The sequence below is a fragment of the Oncorhynchus keta genome, chromosome 12 (assembly GCF_023373465.1).
Source record: "Oncorhynchus keta strain PuntledgeMale-10-30-2019 chromosome 12, Oket_V2, whole genome shotgun sequence".
In the NCBI taxonomy this organism is placed as follows: Eukaryota; Metazoa; Chordata; class Actinopteri; order Salmoniformes; family Salmonidae; genus Oncorhynchus; species Oncorhynchus keta.
The window spans coordinates 29586496-29613376 of NC_068432.1; the positions used below are offsets into that span (position 1 = coordinate 29586496).

Consider the following 26881-nt stretch of genomic DNA (forward strand, 5'->3'; position numbering starts at 1 on the left):
GTACACACACAATATTCAATATTCTAAAATGACGCAAAAGTGCAAAAATGCAAACAAAAACAAGTTTGTTAGATGTCTTTGTTATTCCTCAGGTAGTTGGAGACAAGGTTCTGAAGGCGGAGATCAGTTTCCCTGTAAGTTCTACAACACAACCCTTCTATCCCTCTGACATTACCACCTGTGCCACTGACCCTCTGTCTGTCTGTCTGTCTGTCTGTCTGTCTGTCTGTCTGTCTGTCTGTCTGTCTGTCTGTCTGTCTGTCTGTCTGTCTGTCTGTCTGTGATCCAGCTGTCATTTGGCAACCTTGGTCAGGCTGTGGAGAAGAGGAAGAGCATCTCTCTGCAAGACGTCACTCAAGTAAGAACACTGAAATGTCCCCTGATCAGTATTGTAGTGTTAACAGTAGTACGTTAGGATATGTTTGATGGCCGTGTCCTCTACATCTCTGCCCCTTTTCCCTCTTCTCTGGGCTGATACTGTAGAAGGAACACCAGCAGCTGAACAGCACTCTGGGATTTGAAGTTCTCTCCATGCTGTGTGTTCCTGTTGAGTGTCGGGCCACCACCAAGGTTGTGGCCCTTGCCTGTGCCTTCAACAAAAAAGGAGCAGACAGGTATAGAGCTGTGTGTGTTAGCATAAGCATGCAAACTTCTGTCTGAGTGTATGCGTGCGTGCTTGCATAGCTGCATAGGTTTGTGTCTTGCTGTAAAATGTGTGTGTGCTTGTCATTCTTCAGACACACAGAAGTGGATGAACACATAGTGCAGCACTGTTTCTGCTACACTTCCTCAGTACTGACCAGCACATTGGCATTCCAAAAGGAACAGAGACTCAAGTATGAATGCCAGGTAAGGAGACGCTACCTGACTGCACCCCTCATGAAAAAGTACTACTGAATTACTACTCATCACTACTACACAAGATCTGCACAAAATGTACTGTTTTACTACTTGATTGCTATTGAGATGTATAGTAAACCAGTAGTGATTTATGTAGTAAATTGGGACATTTCACTACCGGAGAACACTACATTATTCCTTCCCAAATCACTACATAGTTCCATTAATGACTATGTAACTACTGAGCTTTTGTGTATTTGGTATTTTATTGGGATCCCCATTAGCTGTTGTGAAAGCAGCAGCTACTTTTCCTGGGGTCCACACAAAACATGGAATTTGACATAATACAGAACATTAATAAACAAAATGTCACACCCTGACCATAGAGAGCCATCTGTTCTCTATGGTGTTTATGTCAGAGCGTGACTGGGGGGGTTATCTAGTTCATAGATTTCTATGTTGGTGGTTTGTGTGGTTCCCAATTAGAGGCAGCTGGTAATCGTTACCTCTAATTGGGGATCAAATTTAGGTAGGCTTTTTCCCCACCTGCATTTGTGGGATATTGATTGTTTGTGTTAGTGTCTGGGCACTACGTCCTCACGGTCTTTGTACGTTTTTTTATTTTGTTTTGTTTTGTTAGATTTACTTAAATAAATATGTGGAACTATACTCACACTGCGCCTTGGTCAGCTCATTTCCAAGATCGTAACAGAATATCCCACCAAGCAGCGTGAAAATGAGGTAAGGAAGTTTTGGACTTGGGAGGACATGAGAGGAGACGAGACCCTTCCTTTGCGGGAGTCGCCAAGGAGCATGGAAGGACACCGGGGACCACGGCCACAGAAACCCCATGGAGCTGGTGGTCGAGCAGCAGAGAGTGCCAGAGCCTGTTTGGGAGTTGGAGGAGGAATTTGATGAAAGATTCCGGAGAGAGGTGGTAGCGATGAGAATGCTGCCAGTACAGGTGTGCTGAACTGAAGAGCGTGACACCAGTCCGGTGCCATCTGCACCGGTTTTACGCATCAGGCCTCCAGTGCGTCTCCCCAGTCCGGTACATCCTGTGCCCACTCCACGCACTAGGCATCCAGTGCGCATTCACAGTCCAGAGCTTCAGGCAACGGTTTACAGTCCAGAGCTTCCGGCGACGGTTCACAGTCCAGAGATTCTGGCGGTGGTTCACGGTCCAGAAGTTCCTACGGCGGTTCCCGGTCCAGAGCTTCCGGCGACGTTTCACTGTCCGGAACCTCCGGTGACGTTTCACGGTCCTGAACCTCCCGCGACGGTCCACGGTACAGAACCTCCAGCGGGGCCCAGTCCGGGGCCCAGTCCGGGCACGGCGTCCAGGGGCCCAGTCAGGTCACGGCGTCCAGTCCAGCCCCAAGGCCGGAGCCTTCCTCTGCACCGATGCCCACTCCAGGCACGGCGGCCAACTCAGCTCCATGGCCGGAGCATTCCTCGGCGCCGGTGCCCAACCCAGCTCCATGGCCTGGGTTCTCCTCTGCGCAGATGCCCAGTCCGGGCACGGCATTCTACCTGGCTCCATGGCCGGACCCGTGGTTTGGGCGGGGACAAAGAGCCGCCACCGATACTAGTCACCCCCCCCTACCCTCCCCATTTGGTTTCAGGTTTTGCGGCCGGAGTCCGCACCTTTGGGTGGGGGGTTGGGTACTGTCACGCCCTGACCATAGAGAGCCATCGGTCAGAGCGTGACGGGGGGGGGTTTATCTAGTTCATAGATTTCTAGGTTGGTGGTTTGTGTGGTTCCCAATTAGAGGCAGCTGGTAATCATTGCCTCTAATTGGGGATCATATTTAAGTAGGCTTTTTCCCCACCTGCATTTGTGGGATATTGATTGCTTGTTAGTGTGTTTGGGCACTAACGTCCTCACGGTCTTTGTAAGTTTTGTTAGTATCAATTAAATAAATATGTGGAACTATACTCACGCTGAACCTTGGTCCGCTCATTTCCAAGATCGTGACACAAGAGCAGCTCAAGGACAGAACTACATGAATTTAAAAATGGTACACATAGCCTACATATCAGTACATACACAAAACATATCTAGGTCAAATAAGGGAGAGGCATTGTGTTGTGAGATGTTGCTTCATCAGTTTAAAATCAGGTTTGCTGTTCATTTTGAGCAATATCAGATAGAAGGAAGTTCCATGCAATAATGGTACTCTTTCTTGAATGTGTTCTGGATTTGGAGACTGTGAAAATACCCCTGATGGCATGTCTGGTGGGGTAAGGGTGTGTCAGAGCTGTGTGTAAGTTAACTATGCAAACAATTTTGACTTTAACACGTTTATTATAAAAAGAAGTGCTCCAGTCAGTCTCTCCTAAACTCTTAGCCAAGAGAGACTGGCATGCATAGTATTTACAGTACCAGTCAAAAGTTCAGACACACCTACTCATTCAAGGGTTTTCCTTTATTTATTTTTTACTATTTTCTACATTGTAGATTAATAGTTGAGATTTCAAAACTATGAAATAACACATAGTAGTAACCAAAAAAGTGCTAAACATAATCAAAATATATTTTCTATTTGAGGTTCTTCAAAGTAGCCACCCTTTGCCCCGATGACAGCTTTGAAAACACTTGGCATTCTCTCTCTCAACCAGCTTCATGAAGTAGTCACATGGAATGCATTTCAATTAACAGGTGTGCCTTGGTAAAAGTTAATTTGTGGAATTTCCTTCCTTCTTAATGCATTTGAGACAATCAGTTATGTTGTGACAAGGTAGGGGTGGTATACAGAAGATAGCCCTATTACGGTCCATATTATGGCTAGAACAGCACAAATAAGAAAAGATAAATGACAGTTCATGAACATGACATGAAGGTCAGTCAATCCAGAAATGTCAAGAACTTTGATAAGTTTATTCAAGTACAGTAGCAAAAAAACATCAAGCGCTATGATGAAACTGGCTCTCATGAGGACTGCCACAGGAAAGGAAGATCCAGAGTTACCTCTGCTGCAGAGGATACGTTAATTTGAGTCACCAGCCTCAGACATTGCAGCCCAAATAAATGCTTCACAGAGTTCAAGTAACAGACATCTCAAGATCAACTTTTCAGAGGAGACTGCATGAATCAGGTCTTCATGGTCGAATTGCTGCAAAGAAACCACTACTAAAGGACACCAATAAGAAGAAGAGACTTGCTTAGGCCAAGAAACATGAGCAATGGACATTAGACCGGTGGAAATCTGTCCTTTAGTCTGATGAGTCCAAATTTGAGATTTTTGTTTCCAACCGCAGTGTCTTTGTGAGACATAGAATAGGTGAACGGATGAAGCATGGAGGTGGTGTGATGATGTGATGGTGTTTTGCTGGTGACACTGTCAGTGATTTATTTAGAATTCAAGGCACACTTAACCAGCATGGCTACCACAACATTCTGCAGCGATACGCCATCCCATCTGGTTTGTGCTTAGTGGGACTATCATTTGTTTGTCAACAGGCCAATGACTCAACACACCTCCAAGCTGTGTAAGGGCTAATTGACCAATAAGGAGAGTGATGGAGTGCTGCATAAGATGACAATCACAATCACTCGACCTCAACAGCATTTGAGATGGTTTGGGATGATGGCTAATGGCTAAGTGGTCTTTTTTGTCTAGCAATCTTTTTGATGTGGTAAAAAGTGATATAAATGGCTAAACAACTACATGAAAGTATTCATAAAACATAAAGGAAAGTTAAACGTACAGATGGTGACAGCACAAGGGCTATGAAAGACAGGATGACGAAGAATGAAAGATGATTACATTCAGGATTGTCAAAAAGTAGCTAGATAACAACAACCAACTACTTCGTGTTTTGTGTACTTCTGTGGTCGCAAAAAGCCGGCGTAGTCTGGCTGTAGTGTTGTGATACTTATTTACTACTAACATCAATTAGTAAAAATCTACCTGATTACTACTGGAAACACTACTGTTTCCTACTGAAAAGTACACAACTCTAATTGTGTAGCTTGAGTAGTGCATAAACTACACATTCACTTCACAATCCCTACAGGTCTCTACATAGTCACTACTGCGCGACTAGGTTTTATGTAGTAATTCAGTAGTACTTTGAGGGACTGACCACCCAATTTACTGAGCCTTGCTCGGAGTGACTGCCTTTTGTCCATCACGATCCCTAACTTGGTGAGAATATTTAGCTAGCCCACAAATACGCTTCCAGTCTTCTCAACTGTTTCCTGTGTCTGTCTGTGTTCATATAGGCACTGCTTCAGGTCGCCAAAAACCTTTTCACACACCTGGGTAAATATCATACTTGACCTATTATCCTTGTTTTAGTGGCACAGTGGGGCATCATTTTTTGCTGTTATAACAACATTTATATATCTCGGTCTCCAGATGATGTATCAGTCCTGCTAAAAGAGATCATTGCAGAAGCACGGAGTCTCACCAGTGCAGAAATGTAAGTACTGTATTACCATAAGGCTATCACAAGCATTGTAACAAAAGCCTAAAGCTGTGTTTGAATACTCATACTAACCGCACTATTTGTGACGTGAATTGAGTATATAGTATGCTTATAGGTCATAGTATGGATATAGTTAGTTTGCCAAAGTTCCCGGATGTCGTACTAAATTTGCCAAAATACGAAGTATACATGCACTGGACACTATTTCTGTGCTTTAGGGTCCACAATACAATACTTCAGAAAATGGGCGTGGCTTCACAACATTTTCAGATTCGAAGAAAATGGTGGAAAATATGCAGTTGAAGCAAAGAAGTCGGACGAGAGCGGATACAAATTCATTGCTTTAACTAATTATGAAAAATGTTAAGAAAATGTTGATCAATGTAATAAAGTAATGATCTTTCAAATAAGTTACATTACACATTATGTTGGCTGACAATTTGTTAGCTACGCTATCCTTACCAACTACATAGCATTACAGCAGAATGTACCGGTATGTTAGCTAGTTACCTAACATTAGTTGGCTACTAATACATCGAACTTGCCAGGCAGTATATTAACTATATGCTATCTAACTAACCACCCAATGTTTATTGACTTGATTATTTTTTTTTTTTTAGCCAAGTGGAAGAGTCATTGTGAGTTTCAATGGACATTGTTAATTCTGGCTATCTACTCAGATTTCAGAGCACTCTCCTGCAGAATAACGGATTAATTTACGAACGCTCAACACCCATTGAAATAAAATATATATTGTTGCCAGCAGTACAGTTACAGTCACCAACGCTCTGGATAACATGAAAACAGCTTAACCAGCTGTGCTAGGGTGGGTAAAAGGGTGAGAGTGAGGTGTTTTTTGTGTCTGGAAGTAATTAGCCAACGTTAACCAGTTAGCTTGGGTGCTTGACTGCCATTGAATGCTACAAAAGCGAAACGCTCTGAATTTACGAATGGACAATCTGACAACACTCTAGAGATTTACGAACGCCCAGAGCGCACTTTGGCACTCCAGATTGAATTTACACACACAACCAAAATCATAAAATGTTTAGTTAGTCATTTGTTATACTAACAAGCTAGCAACAGGTTGCATAGCAACAGCATCAATTTCCGGAAGACAAGTGAAGCTCTAGTACGCTCAACTGAAATAATACCATTCGCTTACAGTATACTAAAATGATCTAATAGTATATAGTACAGTTGTGGCCAAAAGTTTTGAGAATGACACAAATATACATTTTCATAAAGTCTGCTGCCTCAGTTTGTGTGATGACAATTTGCATATACTCCAGAATGTTATGAAGAGTGATCAGATGAATTGCAAAGTCCCTCTTTGTCATGCAAACGAATGCATTCCCAAAAAAACATTTCCACTGCATTTCAGCCCTGCCACAAAAGGACCAGCTGACATCGTGTCACTGATTCTCTCGTTAACACAGGTGTGAGTGTTGACGAGGACAAGGCTGGAGATCACTCTGTCATGCTGATTGAGTTCGAATAACAGACTGGAAGCTTCAAAAGGAGGGTGGTGCTTGGAATCATTGTTTTTCCTCTGTCAGCCATGGTTACCTGCAAGGAAACACATGCCGTCATCATTGCTTTGCACAAAAAGGGATTCACAGGCAAGGATATTGCTGCCAGTAAGATTGCACCTAAATCAACCATTTATCGGATCATCAAGAACTTCAAGGAGAGGGGTTCAATTGTTGTGTAGAAGGCTTAAGGACACTCAAGAAAGTCCAGCAATCGCCATGACCGTCTCCTAAAAACATCAGGGACAGACTGATATTCTGCAAAAGGTACAGGGATTGGACTGGTGAGGACTGGGGTAAAGTCATTTCTCTGAATCCCCTTTCCGATTGTTTGGGGCATCCGGAAAAAAGCTTGTCCGGAGAAGGTGAGCGCTACCATCAGTCCTGTGTTATGCCAATAGTAAAGCATCCTGAGATCATTCATGTGTGGGTTGCTTCTCAGCCAAGGGAGTGGGTTCACTCACAATTTTGCCTAAGAACACAGCCATGAATAAAGAATGGCACCAACACATCCTCCGAGAGAAACTTCTCCCAACCATCCAGGAACAGTTTGGTGATGAACAATGCCTTTTCCAGCATGATGGAGCACCTTGCCATAAGGCAAAAGTGATAACTAAGTGTCTCAAGGAACAAAACATTGATATTTTGGGTCCATGGCCACGAAACTCCCCAGACCTTAATCCCATTGAGAACTTGTGGTCATTCCTCAAGAGGCAGGTGGACAAACAAAAACCCACAAATTCTTATAAACTCCAAGCATTGATTATGCAAGAATGGGCTGCCATCAGTCAGGATGTGGCCCAGAAGTTAAGTTAAGCATGCCAGGGCAGATTGCAGAGGTCTTGAAAAAGAAGGGTCAGCACTGCAAATATTGACTCTTTGCATCAATTTAATGTAATTGTCAATAAAAGCCTTTGACACTTATGAATTGCTTGTAATTATACTTCAGTATTCCATAGTAACATGGGACAAAAATATCTAAAGACACTGAGGCAGCAAACTTTGTGGAAATTAATATTTGTGTTATTCTCAAAACTTTTGGCCATGACTGTATCACGACTGACGCATTAAGTATGTAGTATACAGGATGTTAGTGTGGGTATTCGAGCACAGCCTTAGTATCACTGATTAATATGACCCATCTTTCTCTCCTCCAGTTGTTCTGTGTTCCTGTTGGACAGTGTCAGTCATGAGCTGGTTGCCAAGGTGTTTGATGGAGGAGTGGTTATCAATGAGGAAGTGGGTCTTTATCCTAAACTTACTCACATCAAAGCCCTAAGTTTAGTATAAGATAACATTTCATTGTAAATGGATGTTATTTCCATAGTATAATTGCTTTTTCTTCTCATCTCAGACAGAGCTGCGTATCCCTGCTGACCAGGGCATAGCAGGCCATGTCGCCACCACAGGGAAGATCCTCAACATCACAGATGCCTACTCCCACCCTCTCTTCTACCGTGCCGTGGACGACAGCACAGGCTTCAGGACACGCAACATCCTCTGCTTCCCCATAAAAGACGAACACGGAGGTCTGTCTCTCTCTCTCTTTGTCTTTCTCTCTCCAATTCTCCCTCTCCCTATTTTTTTTATTTAAATTTGTATTATTTTACCCCTTTTTCTCCCCAATTTCGTGGTATCCAATTGGTAGTAGTTACTGTCTTGTCTCGTCACTGCAACTCCCGTACAGACTTGGGAGAGGCGAAGGTTGAGATCCATGCGTCCTCCGAAACACAACCCAACCAAGCAGCACTGCTTCTTGACACAACGCACATCCAACCCGGAAGCCAGCCGCACCAATGTGTCGGAGGAAACACCATACACCTAGCGACCTGGTCAGTGTGCACTGTGTCCGGCCCGCCACAGGAGTTGCTAGTGCACCATGAGACAAGGATATCCCGGCAGGCCAAACCCTTCCTAACCCAGACGACGCTGGGCCAATGGTGCGTCGCCCCATGAGCCTCCCGGTCGCGGCCCCTCTCCCTATTTCTGATCTATATCTATACACATACATCTATCATCTTTCTCTTTCTCCCTCTCTTTCTCTGTGGGTTCAGAAGTGATTGGCGTGGCTGAGCTGGTCAACAAGACTAATGGACCATGGTTCACCCGCCTTGATGAGGACTTGGCCACAGCCTTCTCCATATACTGTGGCATCAGTATCGCTCATGTGAGTGCACAGACATCCCCTTTGCGTATCCTTTAGACCTTATAACTGATTATTACCTGATACATATTTTTCTATAGAGTAAGGATATTGATAGATTGTTGATGACACGTTAGTGTTAATCAATGTTGTCATCATGATGAATGACTCCTGTGCTCTCTGTTCCTCCCCAGTCCCTCCTGTATAAGAGAGTCGACGAAGCCCAGTTTAGGAGTCAGCTGGCTAATGAGATGATGAAGTACCACATGATGGTAAAGCATCCAATCAGAGCTCTTCTTCAACCTATTCAACTAATCTCTTCAACCTATGAATGCAGATCCAGTCAGTTTGTAATATTTGGCAGTTAATGTCCTGACCTTTGACCCTGTCTCTCAGGTGTCAGAGGAGGAAGTGACCCGGCTACTGACTGTGGGAATCCAGCCTGTAGGGGAAATCTACCCCAGCTTCTCCAGCTTCACCTACACACCTCGCTCCCTGTCAGACGACAGCACACCCACGGTGAGACAATCAACACACACTCTTGGAGAAATACACTGGTAGTATAATTTCTTTTTTCTCATGTATCTTGATCATGCCTCCTGTTTTCAGGCCATTATCAGCATGTTTGAGGACATGGGCTTCATAAACACCTACAAGATCAACATGCACACGCTGGCCAGGTTCTGTCTGATGGTGAAGAGAGGCTACAGGGATCCTCCATATCACAACTGGATGCACGCATTCTCAGTCTCTCATTTTTGCTACCTCCTCTGCAAGAACCTGGAGCTCTCCAACTACCTAGAGTATGAACACACAGAGATAAGAATTTACAAACTTTGCTTCAGCAAAGTGAAACACACTCATGAACACCTCAACTCACACCGCAGCGTTCTTTTGTTTCAGGGACATCGAGATGTTTGCTCTTTTTGTGTCCTGCATGTGTCATGACTTGGACCACAGAGGGACCAACAACTCCTTCCAGGTGGCATCGGTAAGATCCCACATACCACAAACACACAGACTCCTATGCTGTATGTATACCTGTATCTACAGTGAATTTGGAAAGAATTCAGACCCTGTCCCCTTTTCCACATTTTGTTATGTTACAGCCTTATTCTTATAAAAACATTTTTTCCCCCTGAATTTACCCACAATACCCCATAATGACAAAGCAAAAACAGGTTTAGAAATGTTTGCAAATAGTGTATACACTAAATAAAAAACAGGAATACCTTATTTACAGTATTCCGACCTTTTGCTACGAGACTCGAAATTGAGCTCAGGTGCATCCGGTTTCCATTGATCATTATTGAGATGTTTCTACAACTTGATTGGAGTCCACCTGTGGTAAATTCAATTGATTGGACATTATTTGGAAATCTATATAAGGCCCTACAGTTGACAGTGCATGCCAGAGCAAAAACCAAGCCATGAGGTCAAAGGAATTGTCCGTAGAGATCCGAGACAGGATTGTGTCAAGGCACAACATTCTGCAGCATTGAAGATCCTCAAGAACACAGTGGCTTCCATCATTCTTAAATGGAAGAAGTGTGGAACCACCAAGACTCTTCCTAGAGCTGGCCGTATGGCCAAACTGAGCAATCGGGGGAGAAGGGCCTTGGTCAGGGAGGTGACCAAGAACCCGATGGTCACTGACAGAGCTCCAGAGTTCCTCTGTGGAGATGAGAGAACCTTCCAGAAGGACAACCATCGCTGCAGCACTCCACCAATCAGGCCTTTATGGTAGAACGGCCAAACAGAAGCTACTCCTCAGGAAAAGGTGCGATAGGTCGCTTGGAGTTTGCCAAAAGGCACCTAAACAACTCTCAGACCATGAGAAACAAGATTCTCTGGTCTGATGAAACCAAGATTGAGTGCCAAGCGTCACATCTGGAGGAAACCTGGCACCATCCCTACAGTGAAGCATGGTGGTGGCAGCATCATGCTGTGGGGATGTTTTTCAGAGGCAGAGGCAGAGGAGACTAGTTAGGAACGAGGGAAAGATGAACAGTGAAGTATAGAGATCCTTAATAAAAAGCTGCTCCAGAGCACTCAGGACCTCATACTGAGGCATATGTTCACCTTCCAACAGGACAACGACCCTTAGCACAAAGCCAAGACAATGCAGGAGTGGCTTCGGGACCCGTCTCTAATTGTCCTTGAGTGGCCCAGCCAGAGCCCGAATTTGATCCTGATCAAACATCTCTTGCGAGACCTGAAAATGGCTGTCCAGCAAACCTCCCCATCCAACCTGACAGAGCTTGAGGATCTGCAGAGAAGAAATGGGAGAAACTCCCTAAATACAGGTGTGCCAAGCTTGTAGTGTCATACACAAGAAGAGTTGAGGCCGTGATCCCTGCCAAAGGTGCTTTTTAATACATTTGCAAACATTTCTAAAAACCTGTTTTTGCTTTGTCATTATGGGGTATTGTTTGTAGATTGAGGGATACTTGTTTTTGTTCATCCATTTTAGAGTAAGGCTGTAACGTAACAAAATATGGGAAAAGTCGAGGAGTCTGAATACTTTCCGAATGCACTGTATATCATACCAACTGCCACAGAAAAGTGTATTACCCAAACAAGCTCTTCTGTCTTCTTTTTTCCAGAAATCTGTGTTGGCTGGCCTGTATAGTTCTGAGGGATCTGTGCTGGAGGTAAACACAAATACTTCATGAATCAGAATGGTATTATGCATGTCCCTCATCCTTAGGAGCCGATGACATGGATGTCAATTAAGGCAGCCACCCGCACCTCTCTGATTCAGCGGTTTTGTTTTATATGTGGACGACAAATTTCCATTGAATGCATTCAGTTGTGCAACTGACTAGGTTTTCCCCAGGCAAAACCATGGCTCGATGGTGCGCTGGGTTGTTTCTGCCCTCAAGTGGATATGAAATATAATTGCAACCTCACCACTGACATTGAATTGGCTCTCATTTCCAGAGGCATCACTTTGCTCAGACGATTGCCATACTCAACACCCAGGGCTGCAACATCTATGAAAAGTTATCTAGAAAGGTAAAACAAAAGGCAATGTAAGGACTGTACTCTTTTCTCAAGGTTTTTTAGTTGGTGTTGTACTATTTTGACTCTGTTTCCACATTGTTTTTTTGATTGCCAGGACTACCAGAGGATGCTTGACTTGATGAGGGACATCATCCTCGCCACAGACTTGGCTCATCACCTACGGATCCTGAAGGATCTGCAGAAAATGGCAGACGGTAAATTATCCCCCTACATCCTGTCTCAGAGTCTTATGAAAGGTAGCACTTCACTTCTCTTCTATTTCTTATTATAATCATACTGTCTGTTGTGTCTTCCAGTGGGCTACAACACCAAAGACCCTCAGCACCATAACCTGCTACTGTGCCTGATCATGACCTCCTGTGACCTCTCTGACCAGACCAAGGACTGGAAGACCACCTGGAAGATCGCAGTAAGAACCCACTCAGATCTTACGCCTTTAATAACCAACTGTGTTCTAACCTTCTTTCACATTTAGATCACTTTTAGTGGTCTTAGTAAGATGGTGTAGGCCTCCATGCAGTATGTTCACATGAAACGCATGTCTGTTTTTGTTTCAGGGACTTATTTACAAGGAATTCTTTTCTCAAGGAGATCTGGTATGTATGGAATTGTTTATTGAATGCCCAACATGGTATGCCTCATTGTTTTCTGTCTCCATGTGGTACAGGGGCTTTTACGATTTCCTCTGTGTGAGAGTGTGTCCCTGTGCTTGTGGCTGCAGGAGAAGGCTATGGGGAACCGACCCAGTGAGATGATGGACAGGGAGAAGGCCTACATCCCAGAGCTGCAGACAAGCTTCATGGAGCACATAGCCATGCCCATCTATAAGTGAGCCTCTGACTGATCCCTAACTCCCAAATCTGGGAGAGGATGGGTGTAATTGTTCTCAGACAATGAGAACTGTTTTTGTTGTAATGCATATTAGTGGACTCTCCTTAGCTTGTCTCACTATATCCCCCCCCCTTCCTCTACTTCCTCCTACAGACTCCTCCAGGACCTGTTCCCCAGGTCGGCAGAGCTGTATGAAACCGTGGCTAGCAACAGAGAACAGTGGGGTAGGGTCTCTCACAAGCTCAACATTAAGCGGTGGCCCGGCAACGATTCTCTGGACTACCTAGATGCAGAGTTTGAGCAGCTACAGGTTGAGCAGAACGGACAGATGGAACAGGAAGGACAGGACAGACAGACAGGGCAGGAAATGGACGATGAGACCAATGGTAGCCCTCCAGCCCAGCCCTAGGCCACAGCAAGACAACCAAGAGTCATGGAGAACTAACACCTACATCAAAGTGATTTTGATTTTATATTCTGTCATACCCAAAATGGATTGTGGCTCAATCATTATTTTATTACCTCCCCCTGCAAAGACACTTATTTTACAGGATGTAGTGCACAACAATCTAAATGATCATTCTCTCACATTGCAGCTGGTGTGGAACACAATGCAGACAGCAGGGGGACACAGAAAATGATTGATTACATAGATTTGGAGAGAGGAATATTACAATGGCTATAAACTAATTTTACAAAAATATATTTTTTATTTTGCCTTGAGTTTCTCACAATGATACTTGAAGTTTGTGTGAATCTTTAAAGGCAGATATTGAGAGTTATCAGGTAGAACCATGTACATTGTAAACGGGGGTGAACATAGATTAACATTTTTACCTACCGGTATGGGACACCCAGGTGCGAGCAGGCATTTTTTTTTTAATCATCATAAAGTACAGGGTATCCTACTCTGCTAACACTGACAAACAGATCAATAAAAACTAAAAGTGGCACTGGCCCATTGACAAATACAGTGAATATGCTCACACCGGGGATATGGCCGATGTTCTCCACTGGTGCCAATAAGGTAACTTAATTGAGCGAACAGTAGCATAATCATTTTTTGATAATTAAAAGACAGATATTTTCATCCTCATCAATTTACAGCAATAGCCATTTGCTTTCCAAACGTTTTTTCCGCGATTGTATTTTTAAATATAGCGATATGCCTGGCTGGGTCTCTGCTTTTCACTGACAGTAGTAACTCAATCATGTATTTGCAGCCTGCACTGTCCAAATGTCGGACCCTTCCGACTGTAGGCGATGCGATTGAAAACAATTCACAGGTTGTTTGTTTTTGAACTAATAATCCTCTGTGGCCAAATCATGCTTTCTGGTGTAATAGCCTATTTTCAATGATTTTATTTATGTATTGACAGGAGTAAGCTAATTAGGCCATATAATTTCGGCAATTTAATTCAATTTACTCCAGAGAAAGCGTCCCCTAGCCTTATGGCACGGCCGCCTATGCCGATTAATGTGGCATGAACACAACCAGTCATGATGTTTTCATCTGATTGTCAAACAATCGCTTAACAAATACGCTCCTTGTAGGCTACCCACGCATATACGTCCACTCACAAAATAATGTCGGCATCCAAACCCCAACAATTTGATGTGGCTGACATGCAGTAATAATAAATACTTCTGTAGTAGCCAATTGTTTTTTGGCCATGTTGTATTAATTGTGATAGGCTCACTTTTTACCGGTAAGCACACCCCCACTATTTATTTTGCCGGGATGCCATAACGGACCATATTTTCAATCCGTTTGTAAACAGAATGTAACAAGCTTGCCTTACCTTGTTGGGTTGCCTTCAACATGAGACACTGCTCGATTGTTAATATATGCCATTTAGCAGACGCTTTTATCCAAAGCGACTTACAGTCATGTGTGCATACATTCTATGTATGTTAATATATATACTTTGTGGTATTGTGTGTATATATAACGATGTTGGTGATTGGAATGTATAATGTAGGCCTACTGTATATTTTTTTAAAGTTATCAATTCACTAGTTTATAGCACACATTTTTCATAACATGTTTCTTCTCCCCTGCATCCCCTCCAAACACTGTTTTCAGAGTTTGTGTAAATCTGGTCTGATTTGGACATTGCTATTTGAATGTGTGACATGTAGAAATGGCATGTGGTCGATATGCATTTTTGTTTTTGTAACATCCAACTATATTAAGTTCTTATGTCGATGTGTCTGTTTGCCTTTTTCAATTTCCAAATACCAAAAATATAGATAATTCTGTGAATTCTTGAATCTACATGTTAACATGATGCACTGGATATTTATATTAGTTCCTAATATCTGTGCACAAATAAAATGTTTTGCACACAATGTGTTGAGTACGTGTCCATTCTCAATCCTCATCTTCACCTTCTCTACCCATATTTCTCTTTAAAAAAAATCTCTAATGATGGAGCATTTAGCTCTCGATAGTGTTGATGGGGTGGGCTCCATGTAATAACCTGTAATGGCTGCGGGGGGCGCAACCCCAACCATAGGTGGACTGTTAAAAAATAGCTCCATACAAACGAGAAGTAAAACAAACCACTCCCGTTATTATGGACAGGGTCAGGGAACTCTGGGAAAAGATGTCAGCTTCCTGTCTGTACCTTGGATTTACTTTTCACCAAGGACGGAATCAAAACAGTTGCATGTAGATATCTGCCCTCTCGCCCCAACCTGATAATTAATATACTTACATTTGACCAAGATTTACCATGGAGAACACCGGGAGCATCGACAGTCTAGGCTCGAAGCGTTCCTCATCAAGGCAGCCGAGTGTCGATTCACTGTCCAGGTGGGGCTCGCTCAACTTGCTCCCTGTGTATTCGATTGACAGGCGCTTGTATATCTGACTATGCTACCCATCGCTTTATAAAATGCGTCGAAACATTCTCGATAGTCAATATACTGTATGTCATTATACGACTGTAATTCAATGAAAGATGTTGAAGTATTAGCTGAACCTTACTGGGATTAGGGTTACAAAAATCGCTATGGGAGACAGCTCAAAAAGGTCATTTAACAGTTTGCCCCAAAAAAAGCAGCAGTGGTGGGGGAGAGCGAGGTATGTAAAGTAGGGGAGAGCGAGGAATGTAAAGTAGGGGAGAGCGAGGAATGTAAAGTAGGGGAGAGCGAGGAATGTAAAGTAGGGGAGAGCGAGGAATGTAAAGTAGGGGAGAGCGAGGAATGTAAAGTAGGGGAGAGCGAGGTATGTAAAGTAGGGGAGAGCGAGGAATGTAAAGTAGGGGAGAGCGAGGAATGTAAAGTAGAGGAGAGCGAGGAATGTAAAGTAGGGGAGAGCGAGGAATGTAAAGTAGGGGAGAGCGAGGTATGTAAAGTAGGGGAGAGCGAGGAATGTAAAGTAGGGGAGAGCGAGGAATGTAAAGTAGGGGAGAGCGAGGAATGTAAAGTAGGGGAGAGCGAGGTATGTAAAGTAGGGGAGAGCGAGGTATGTAAAGTAGGGGAGAGCGAGGTATGTAAAGTAGGGGAGGGCGAAGTATGTTGTCACACATTCTAACATTTACTGGGCACAATGCATCACAATGGTATGTCATACGAAATGAAATGAGAAAGTCTTGGGCACATATTTTGTATTCATTACATCTTCATATCTTATTCCAGTACGGAGTTGTAGACCGTTAATAGAAAGTGTGCACTTGTGACAATTTGCCCCATCAGCGGGTAAGGTAAATCGTCATATTGGATTATCAACAAATAAGAACACAACTCATTATTTGTGAATATTGATTTTAATTTTAATTTCAAATTCAAAACCAAATTCAACTTCATTAAAGAATTCAAAATAAAAACAATCATGCCTTGAGAATCTGGCAAAATCATGCCTTGAGAATCAAAACAATGCTGGCAGAACACAGATTAAGTGGCACGACCACTTTACAAATCGAAAGTTCTTTGGCATGCACATAGATCCACGATAATTGTTGGAATGGAATAATGCAGATAACTTGCTTAAATGTCCAAAGTCTTAACAGAAGTGGTGCCACTAATACACAGTTTTGTAACAGTCTATAGGACATACATCCATATCAGATTAATCAGACTCCTCTTCAGTCAGTTCTGGCACACAAATTGCCTGGCCTGAGGTTCAAGCATCATGGGCCCATTTGCTGCATCTCACACACTTCACCCAAGTCTCATTGTTTTTATTATTTCCTTTATGTCTCCTAGGAACCAGCGTTTGTGCTGGACTTGCCCCTGGGGGTAGTGAGCCGGGTGGAGAAGATAGGAGGGGCATCTAGCCGTGGTGAGGTCTCCTACGGGCTTGTCTGCAAGGTGAGCAGTGACCACCACAAAAATTCCTGGAACATCCCTTACCTGATATTTGTCCTAATCTATCATCTATGACGCTCTCAAAGAGAACAAGCATTTTTCTTATACTCTTGTGCCCTGATGAAATTACCATGATTGATTCAGATAAATCTGTTTAAATGTGACTCCAATCACTGCACTAGTGTACTTTTTTCTCTGAGTGTAAATGACAGTGGTTACAGTGACCGGTCTCCTCAGGATATCCGTAATCTGCGGTTTGCACACAAGCAGATGGAGGATTCACTCAGGAAATCCATTTTCGAAATCCTGATGAAATTTGCCTTTCCTGTTTCTAATGGTCTGGTGAGTGAGTCACTAGGTTTCTGCTACCCCTGGTCTGTTACCTGTGTGCTGTATGTACAGACTCAACTGACTTGACTATTTTTTGTCTATCATCCACAGACAATCTTTGCCTTTGAGTATGGGCAGGTCTATCCTGAAAATGGCTGGAAAGTGTATGATGCTCAAGCGGAATACAAAAGACAGGTATTTAAAAGATTCCGAGAATCTGGGCTCTGGTTATAAGCTGTTTATACACTTGTGGTGGGGTGTGTGTAGGGCTTACCCAACGAGAGCTGGAGGATAACTAAAGTGAATGATCACTACGAGCTGTGTGACACTTACCCATCAACCCTGGTGGTGCCTGTTAACATCCCAGACGAGGAGTTGAAGAGAGTGGCTGCCTTCAGAGCCAAGGGCAGGATACCTGTGAGTTAATATTTACACTTTACACTGTCTGCGGTACCTCCGTATTAGTACCTTGATGTAGTACTTGTGGTCCAGTGTTGTGGTCCTGTCCATGCCAATGCCTCTGCTGTGTGCGGTGCAGGTGCTGTCATGGATTCACCCAGAGAGCCAGGCCACAGTGATCCGCTGTAGTCAGCCCATGGTCGGGGTCAACGGCAAGCGCAGCAAAGATGATGAGAAGTACCTCCAGACCATCATGGATGCCAACGCTCAGTCCCACAAGCTCTTCATCTTCGATGCCAGGCCTAGCGTCAATGCTGCTGCCAACAAGGTATGTTAATGGTAATAATAATATTTGAGTGCAAAGTGCGTTTCACATACTCAATGCCAATACAGTTCAATGCTCAACCGATAGCGTTATTTGCTGTGGAATTGATGTTGATCTCCTCTCACAGATCTTCTGTAAGTATGAAAACTATTCACTATCGTTCAGGGTATACAGTGGGGCAAAAAAGTATTTAGTCAGCCACCAATTGTGCAAGTTCTCCCACTTAAGAAGATGAGAGGCCTGTAATTTTCATCATAGGTACACTTCAACTATGACAGACAAAATGAGGGGAAAAAATCCAGAATTTTTTTAATGAATTTATTTGCAAATTATGGTGGAAAATAAGTATTTGGTCAATAACAAAAGTTTATCTCAATACTTTGTTATATACCCTTTGTTGGCAATGACAGAGGTCAAATGTTTTCTGTCTTCACAAGGTTTTCACACACTGTTCCTGGTATTTTGGCCTATTCCTCCATGCAGATCTCCTCTAGAGCAGTGATGTTTTGGGGCTGTTGCTGGGCAACACAGACTTTCAACTCACGCCAAAGATTTTCTATGGGGTTGAGATCTGGAGACTGGCTAGGCCACTCCAGGACCTTGAAATGCTTCTTACGAAGCCACTCCTTCGTTGCCCGGGTGGTGTGTTTGGGATCATTGTCATGCTGAAAGACCCAGCCACATTTCATCTTCAATGCCCTTGCTGATGGAAGGAGGTTTTCACTCAAAATCTCACGATACATGGCCCCATTCATTCTTTCCTTTACACGGATCAAACATCCTGGTCCCTTTGCAGAAAACCAGCCCCAAAGCATGATGTTTCCACCCCCATGCTTCACAGTAGGTATGGTGTTGTTTGGATGCAACTCCGCATTCTTTGTCTTCCAAACACGACGAGTTGAGTTTTTGCCAAAAAGTTCTATTTTGGTTTGATCTGACCATATGACATTCTCCCATCTTCTTCTGGATCATCCAAATGCTCTCTAGCAAACTTCAGACGGGCCTGGACATGTACTGGCTTAAGCAGGGGGACACTTCTGGCACTGCAGGATTTGAGTCCCTGGTGGCGTAGTGTGTTAATGATGGTAGGCTTTGTTACTTTGGTCCCAGCTTTCTGTAGGTCATTCACTAGGTCGCCCTGTGTGGTTATGGGATTTTTGCTCACCGTTCTTGTGATCGTTTTGATCCCACGGGGTGAGATCTTGCGTGGAGCCCCAGATCGAGGGAGATTATCAGTGGTCTTGTATGTCTTCCATTTCCTAATAATTGCTCCCACAGTTGATTTCTTCAAACCAAGCTGCTTACCTATTGCAGATTCAGTCTTCCCAGCCTGGTGCAGGTCTACAATTTTGTTTCTGGTGTCCTTTGACAGCGGTTTGGTCTTGGCCATAGTGGAGCTTGGAGTGTGACTGTTTGAGGTTGTGGACAGGTGTCTTTTATACTGATAACAAGTTCAAACGGGTGCTATTAATACAGGTAACGAGTGGAGGACAGAGGAGCCTCTTAAATAAGAAGTTACAGGTCTGTGAGCCAGAAATCTTGCTTATTTGTAGGTGACCAAATACTTATTTTCCACCATAATTTGCAAATAAATTCATTAAAAATCCTACAATGTGATTTTCTGGATTTTTTTCTTCTCATTTTGTCTGTCATAGTTGAAGTGTACCTATGATGAAAATTACAGGCCTCTCTCATCTTTTTAAGTGGGAGAACTTGCACAATTGGTGGCTGACTAAATACTTTTTTGCCCCACTGTATGGGAACGTTCTCCAGCATGAAAACCAAAATAATTAAATAAAGTCACTTAAAACAACCAAAACGAAACAGGTGGTGTTTTAAGAGGGGATCTGAAAGACACTCATGGTGTTGTCCACTGAAAGTTGATGAGCAACAACAACTGAAACACTGGGCCAGCCACTTACATAGCATCTGGGCCAGCACAGGTGAAACACCTTCCCACTAACAAGATGGCAACCAGCAGATGTGTAACGTCACTAAATAGATGACGCCAATCGGCGCACCCTACGTACTAACGTGCTATACATGGCAAAAAGTACAACCTCAAAACATAAATGGAAAAACTAAACACCTTCTTTCTTATGACAACAAATATATCCTATATTTTTGTTGGACAAGTTTGTTCACCACCAAAAAAAACTACTTTAATTTCACTTAAATGCGTTGCTACTTATGCATCGCCTTTTCCAATATTAACATGGCGTCTACTGTCAACAGTTAAATACAAGACAACCCCCCACCTGATTGTTATTATTTTTTATATAGTTGACTAAAACACAGAAGTTTTGAGAAACATGTAAAATAAAGTATGTTTCTTATACTCTCATCGCACTGGAATGAACGCAACCAAAACAATACTCATCTCCAAAACAGCAAAACGTGCAGTCAAACAAATTGTGAGCCAGGGCAACACACTGGCTAAATACAAAACTTATTGACTGCCCACCCTTGAAAGACAAATGGCAACCAAGTTGTCCTTAACACCGACATGTCGGATTTTCAATTGGAAACTCCTATAATATCCATAGTAACTTTCCTCTGGTGATTTTTCTCAGTGGAAGGGCATCAGGGAAACAAGTGGCAGCACACGTGATGGTTAAGAGAAACTGGTTACCACTCTTTGCTTTGGGTAAAGGACCAACACAATCCACCAGAACCTTGCTGAAAGGTTTGTCAAAAGCAGGAATAGGCTGCAAAGGTGCAACCACCACAGCTTGGTTCGGTATACTCATCTGCTGGAAAACATAACAGGATTTACTGTAAGACATGGCATCCTGTTTCAGACCAGGCCAGAAGAAGTTACGCAAGATACAGTCAGACTTCTTGTTGACTCCAAGATGACCTGCCATACTACCATCGTTAGCCAACCTCAGTATCTCTTATCGAAGTGTAACTGGAATGACAATTTGAGATGCACTGGGCCAATCGTCCTGCCCAGAAGTAGAGCGAGAATGCCATTTCCTCATTAGAATCCCATCTCTGTCAAAGTAACTCACACAAACTTTATCAAACTCCTCCTCTGGACGTATCTCAGCAAAAATACGAGGGAGACATCTTTACAGATCAACCATGGTGGGATTGCAGGCATCTTCCTCAACACTAGACTTGCTCGCAGTGACTTTCTTAGACATAGCACGTGTAACGGCACACGCTGGGAACACGCTACTTTTCTGATAACCCATCAGGTTCCTCTACTCTGGGTTCCTTACAAATTACAGGATTTAGCACAACCATCTCCAGCCAAATCGTTTCCCAAAATTAATGAGACCCCCTTCACCGGTAGTCTAGAGCTCACACCGACAGCGGATCCATAAATAAGATCAGACTCGAGTTCCACATTATACAAAGGAGCTTCCATGCAACCCATCTCCATGCCTTGTGCTACACACTATAGGCAGTAGCTGAAGTGTCAGACAAAGGCAAAACAAAATGAAAGACTGGGCTGCCCCAGTGTCTCGCAGTATTTTCACCAGCTGCTTAACAGCATCGCCACTCTGAAGCATAAATTTAAAAAAATCTGTAACATTATTAAATTACAAGAGATGACTACATTCTCTGTGTTGTCCTCAGATGAAAGGGGGTGGCTATGAGAGTGAGGATGCCTATCAGAATGCAGAGCTGGTGTTCTTGGACATCCACAACATCCACGTGATGAGGGAGTCACTGCGCAAGCTGAAGGAGGTAGTCTATCCCAACATCGAGGAGTCCCATTGGTTCTCCAACCTCGAGTCCACTCATTGGCTGGAACACATCAAGGTGAGGGGAGAGAAAATAAATCAAGGTTGAGATTATTTGTTTTGTACATAGAGTTAAAGAGTGGAAGCAGAAAATGGGGAGAAGGTGTGTCTTGGATGCTGTTCCAGCCCATGTTAACCTGTCTGTCTGTGCCCTGCGTAGCTGATCCTGGCTGGAGCGCTGCGTATTGCAGACAAGGTGGAGTCAGGGAAGACGTCAGTGGTGGTTCACTGCAGTGATGGGTGGGACCGTACTGCCCAACTCACCTCCCTGGCCATGGTGATGCTGGACGGACACTACCGCACCATCCGCGGCTTCCAGGTGCTGCTGGAGAAAGAGTGGCTGAGCTTCGGCCACCGCTTCCAGCTGGTAAATAAGCTTTTGCTCCCTCTAACAGTGTTGTGTTCCTTATACCAAGCCTCAATACTTGGGACACATTTTGGAAATGCTTTGGACATTCTAATGTCGTAAGAGGAGTTGAAATGGTTTACAACTCTGGATGGCTACATCATTTCCTGACTCGGGTCAACCATGTCCCATGGCACAACTTCACCCTTTCCTGTTTCTTGTGTTTTGTTCAGCCATTATGGTCACATGACTCCCTGTCCTTCTCCTTCCAGAGGATCGGTCATGGGGATAAGAACCACACAGACGCAGACCGCTCGCCTGTCTTCCTGCAGTTCATAGACTGCGTGTGGCAGATGACCCGCCAGGTGAGTGACATCACTGTTTGGTGCTGATGGGTTAGTGCCCTGAGTTTTTCCTAACCATATGACCTGACCAGGAAAAGCTCTGGGCCCTCGTAAAAAGTACACGGGTCATGTTTAACAAACGTCCCCTTGGATTGTAAATTAACTGTTGTTGTCGTCTTAAGTTTCCTGCAGCCTTTGAGTTCAACGAATACTTCCTGATCACCATCCTGGACCACCTGTACAGCTGCCTGTTTGGGACGTTCATGTGTAATAGTGAACAGCAGAGGGTGAAGGAGGTGAGTGCCAACAATGGCGTTAGATTGATGACAAACGCATGGAGTGCAATGCAGAAATGTGAAACTAAATTAAATGTGGTCTGTCATGGATAACATTTCATACACAGTTGTTTAACAGTGCTAATAGGAATATGCTAAGGGATATATTTGATTTGCTTATGTTAACACCCACATGTCATACATTGTATTGTTCTGCAGGAGCTGCCCAAGAAGGCAGTTTCCCTGTGGGCCTACATCAACAGCCAGCCAGAGGAGTTCACCAACCCTCTGTATGTCAACTATTCCAACCATGTGCTGTTCCCAGTGGTCAGCATGCGCCACCTGGAGCTCTGGGTGGGATACTACATCCGCTGGAACCCTCGCATGAGGCCACAGGTCTGGGAAAACTACCTCACTTTCATAGCAGGAGTAATGACGTTAATGGTAGTAATATTCGGGGCGGCAGCGTAGCCTAGTGGTTAGAGCGTTGGACTAGTAACCGGAAGTTTGCGAGTTCAAACCCCCGAGCTGACAAGGTACAAATCTGTCGTTCTGCCCCTGAACAGGCAGTTAACCCACTGTTCCCAGGCCGTCATTGAAAATAAGAATGTGTTCTTAACTGACTTGCCTGGTTAAATAAAGGTAAAATAAAAAAAATATTCATGCTTTCTGGTATAATTAGTATGTGTAAATGTCACAGGAGGTTGGTGGCACCTTAATTGGGGAAGGACGGGCTCGTGGTAATGGCTCGAGCGGAATGGTATCAAATACATCAAACACTTGGTTTCCTTGTGTTTGATGCCATTTGTTCCATTCCAGCCATTATTATGATCCTTCCTCCCCTCAGCAGCCTCCACTGGTAAATGTACATTTCCATTCAAGAGCGTCTGCTAAATGACTTAAATGTAAATGTAAATGTAAATATAAATGGCTGTTTGTATGCTTGTTATAGCATAGTTGTGTTCTAGTGTTGACCATTACCGTTTGTCTACCTTATTCCCAGGAGCCTGTTCACCAGCGCTACAAGGAGCTGCTGGCAAAGCGGGCGGAGCTTCAGAAGAGGGTGGAGGAGCTGCAGCGAGAGGTGACCAATCGCTCTGCCTCCTCATCCTCTGAGAGGGCGGGCTCTCCCACCCGCTCCATCACTCCAGTTCAGACCTTTGTCTGACAAGCAGACAGACAAAACCCAGGGGGATGGTGTCCGGAAGCTTATAGTGGACGGCTGAGGACCGAGGCCCAACTCCTATAGGAAGCAAAACAACCAACAAGTGTCTGTAGAAACCGCATATTGGCCTTTGGCTGCTCCACCTCAACAGCTGAGGTCATATAGAGTCAGAACTGTAGAATGAGAATAAGAAGATTAATGTATATCTCTATGGTCAGAACCTTCTGCTGCACCAAACAGAGCTGCCTTTGTTTCCAACCACCTTGCTACAGCCATACTACACTCTACTGACCTCTGCTGCCAGGGTCAAGAGTACTGTAACATATTATCATCAAATAAGTATGAAATATATTAGCTTACTGAATGTAGGTATTACATTTATTCTAAGTGATAAGTACACTAATAATTAATAGATTAATAGGATAAAACAAGCAACATACTAAAAGTAATAGCTCAATTAATTCCTCCATCATTGTTAAAGCAGGGTGGAGATTTATTCCAGAAAGGCAGGCTATTTAAACAAATGTATGTTTATTTCTACTTGACATAATCCAAATAGGGTTTGAGGTCAGAATTGTCTCGGAGTTGAGAAAATAGTTACTGAATGGACACATTTTGACCAAATAGGTGTGAATGAATCAATGTGGGCATGGGTGGGTGCATTGTTAGTTATGTATGACATTCCATCTGATCAGTATGTTGTGTTTTTAAGCTGTCAAGTTCCTTTTATTAGCAAGTTAACTGAATACTATTTTCTGTCTCGTAGGTTGTGTGTATAGTTTACAGTTTACCATATACTTATAGGCTTATAGTTCTGTCTCATTCCTAATTGATTAGGTTATAGCTTGAGGGCTTTTTGACTGCAAAGACCAGTTAATCATCTAATACATTGAATTGTTGCAATGAGTGGTCATCTTGACTTAGTTAAATATTGTTAACCATAAGCATGAAGACTGATCTGTGTACTGTATAACATCCCTCACTCCTACAGCAAAGATGAGGGAGTAGTGGTGGAAATCTTTGATATGGACTAGTCTAGACAAGTCTAGCTAGAGTTATGCTGTGCATCATATATAGGGAGGAGGGATAGTGTTAGAGGGTAGCTATATGAATGTATGTTAGAATTTTGGCCCTGTTATCTGCTTATGTGTATATTGTGGTGATTTCTGCGATAACATCACGTTGCAGACTGCTCACTCAGAAAATGGATAATCGGGATTGACAATGTGCATTTAATGGTTTAGTTAGTTACAGCTTTCATTTTAAAACCCTAAGTGCTTCTTGAAAGGTCATACTCACAGGTCCTTAATAAATGCTGCATATGTATTGTTGGATTCTAGCTTGAAATACTTGCTATACTAGAAGTTAATGATTACATGTATATGGTGGGGTCAATGGAGGGTGGATTAAAACTAGGGGTCTGTGGAAAGTTAATGAGTGAGGGAAAAGGCAATCACCTGGTTGGATAGCTGTGGATTAGTGAGGAATTTGGGCCCAGGTCAGATGAAGTGAGTTTTTATTACACACACCACCTAAATTCCTGCCTAGCAACAAAGATGTATTGGCTGTCTAGATGTGCAAAGAGGAGACTCCTCCTAATAGAAGGATATAAATATATAGTTTAAGGTAGGTTCCGTTAGGATAGGTCCACAGATCAATAGCTAACTTCCAGTGTAGGGTAGGTTCTGTGTAGGATAGGTCTATAGTGGGGGTGTTCCCCTGCGATATCTGTAAGGGAAGCCACGGTGGCCAGGAGGCAGTGGAGTGTGTGTATGGATAAATTGTCATGCTTGTGTACTAATACAAAAGATTGTAGAGAAGTAGTCCATGTAGAAGGACAAAGGAAGGAAATGCATACGGTGGAGAATAGGAGATATCTGAGAATATCTGTGTTTAAAGATAAAACATTGTGAGTGGGAATGTGGATGGTGATAAAAGGTTGCCTACAAGTTCTGGAAGAGAGCCTCATCCATGGTTAGAGAAGCAAAAAGATATTCAAATGTTGTTTGAACATGATTTGAGTGTATTAGCAGTATCAATAAGGAGAGAGGTTGGTTTATGCCCTATTGGGGTGGGGAACCGTGACAGATTATGTGGAAATAGGAAGACAACTGAATCATTTTGGTTGTGTGTCGTTAACGAGGATATTTATACTGTATTGTCCAGTAGTAAGTTGGCAGACGCTTCAGTATTGGTTTTAATACAGGGTATCAATTGCCGTGACCAATTAATAGGTATAAATACCATACCTACTCTCAGGGAAAGTGGGTATCACTACGTTGGAAAATTGTTAGAGTAGTGAATTAGGAAATCTAAACACCGTCGAGAGAGGCGCAAAAGTAGCCACTATTGAGATGGCACCCGTGTTTTCTGAAACTCTTGTAAAACGGGGAATAGAAGAGAAAAACTATAGTCAAGCCATAGAGGCGCTAAAAAAGCGCACAAGCGTTGTACCAATTATGTTCGAATATGGGAATAATTTAGCAAACTGGATAAAATTGGTCCGCATCTCTGCTGACAGAAAATTCCAATCTAATAAAGAATTCAGAGATGCTATCGTGATTTGGCACAATGACAAAAGAAATCAATCTCAATACACTAGTGTTTTGATTTCAGCGTTCTATCAACAGAAAAGCAAAACCGATGGAACAAAAAATGTGAAGATGTACTCAGCATCGAAAGGGCTGGGTATATGAGTACCTTTTTATATCATTATTTGTATCTCTGCTTAAATGCCAGGTTTGAAACCTGTTATCAAAACGGCAATTGCGGGGGTAGTGCACCAATATTCTCATTGGGAAATGAGAATATGAAATAGTGA

At 43.2% G+C, this 26881-nt stretch overlaps 2 protein-coding genes across 2 annotated transcripts in view; both read left to right on the forward strand.

Annotated features, from left to right (window-relative positions):
- The window catches only part of LOC118391263 (cGMP-dependent 3',5'-cyclic phosphodiesterase-like), a 28238-nt gene extending 13079 nt beyond the window's left edge, over positions 1–15159 (forward strand). The window contains exons 10-29 of the mRNA XM_035782484.2: positions 93–134; positions 290–358; positions 484–614; positions 738–849; positions 5069–5108; positions 5205–5268; positions 7964–8045; positions 8161–8335; positions 8861–8973; positions 9144–9221; positions 9346–9468; positions 9559–9752; positions 9853–9940; positions 11556–11603; positions 11893–11967; positions 12071–12170; positions 12273–12385; positions 12534–12572; positions 12698–12804; positions 12961–15159. Of these exons, the coding sequence (XP_035638377.1) occupies positions 93–134; positions 290–358; positions 484–614; positions 738–849; positions 5069–5108; positions 5205–5268; positions 7964–8045; positions 8161–8335; positions 8861–8973; positions 9144–9221; positions 9346–9468; positions 9559–9752; positions 9853–9940; positions 11556–11603; positions 11893–11967; positions 12071–12170; positions 12273–12385; positions 12534–12572; positions 12698–12804; positions 12961–13216 (2049 nt within the window). The 3' untranslated portion in view covers positions 13217–15159. The remainder of the gene's footprint in view (positions 1–92; positions 135–289; positions 359–483; positions 615–737; positions 850–5068; positions 5109–5204; positions 5269–7963; positions 8046–8160; positions 8336–8860; positions 8974–9143; positions 9222–9345; positions 9469–9558; positions 9753–9852; positions 9941–11555; positions 11604–11892; positions 11968–12070; positions 12171–12272; positions 12386–12533; positions 12573–12697; positions 12805–12960) is intronic.
- Positions 15160–15369: 210 nt separating this feature from the next.
- On the forward strand, positions 15370–25386 carry LOC118391797 (myotubularin-related protein 2-like). Its single transcript, XM_035783280.1, has 12 exons — positions 15370–15650; positions 17020–17124; positions 17359–17463; positions 17563–17646; positions 17719–17868; positions 17990–18178; positions 21764–21949; positions 22091–22297; positions 22549–22641; positions 22803–22916; positions 23115–23291; positions 23899–25386. The coding sequence occupies exons 1-12, from the start codon at positions 15546–15548 to the stop codon at positions 24061–24063; spliced, it is 1680 nt and encodes a 559-aa protein (XP_035639173.1). The 5' UTR covers positions 15370–15545; the 3' UTR covers positions 24064–25386.
- Positions 25387–26881: the final 1495 nt, after the last annotated feature.

Excerpts from the sequence above, each read along its gene's own strand:
- LOC118391797 (XM_035783280.1), top strand. The coding sequence starts at position 15,546 with ATGGAGAACACCGGGAGCATCGACAGTCTAGGCTCGAAGCGTTCCTCA. Across the intron at positions 17,869-17,989 it reads GAGCCAAGGGCAGGATACCT|GTGCTGTCATGGATTCACCC; the intron begins GTGAGTTAATAT and ends TGTGCGGTGCAG. Across the intron at positions 22,298-22,548 it reads TCGGCCACCGCTTCCAGCTG|AGGATCGGTCATGGGGATAA; the intron begins GTAAATAAGCTT and ends TTCTCCTTCCAG.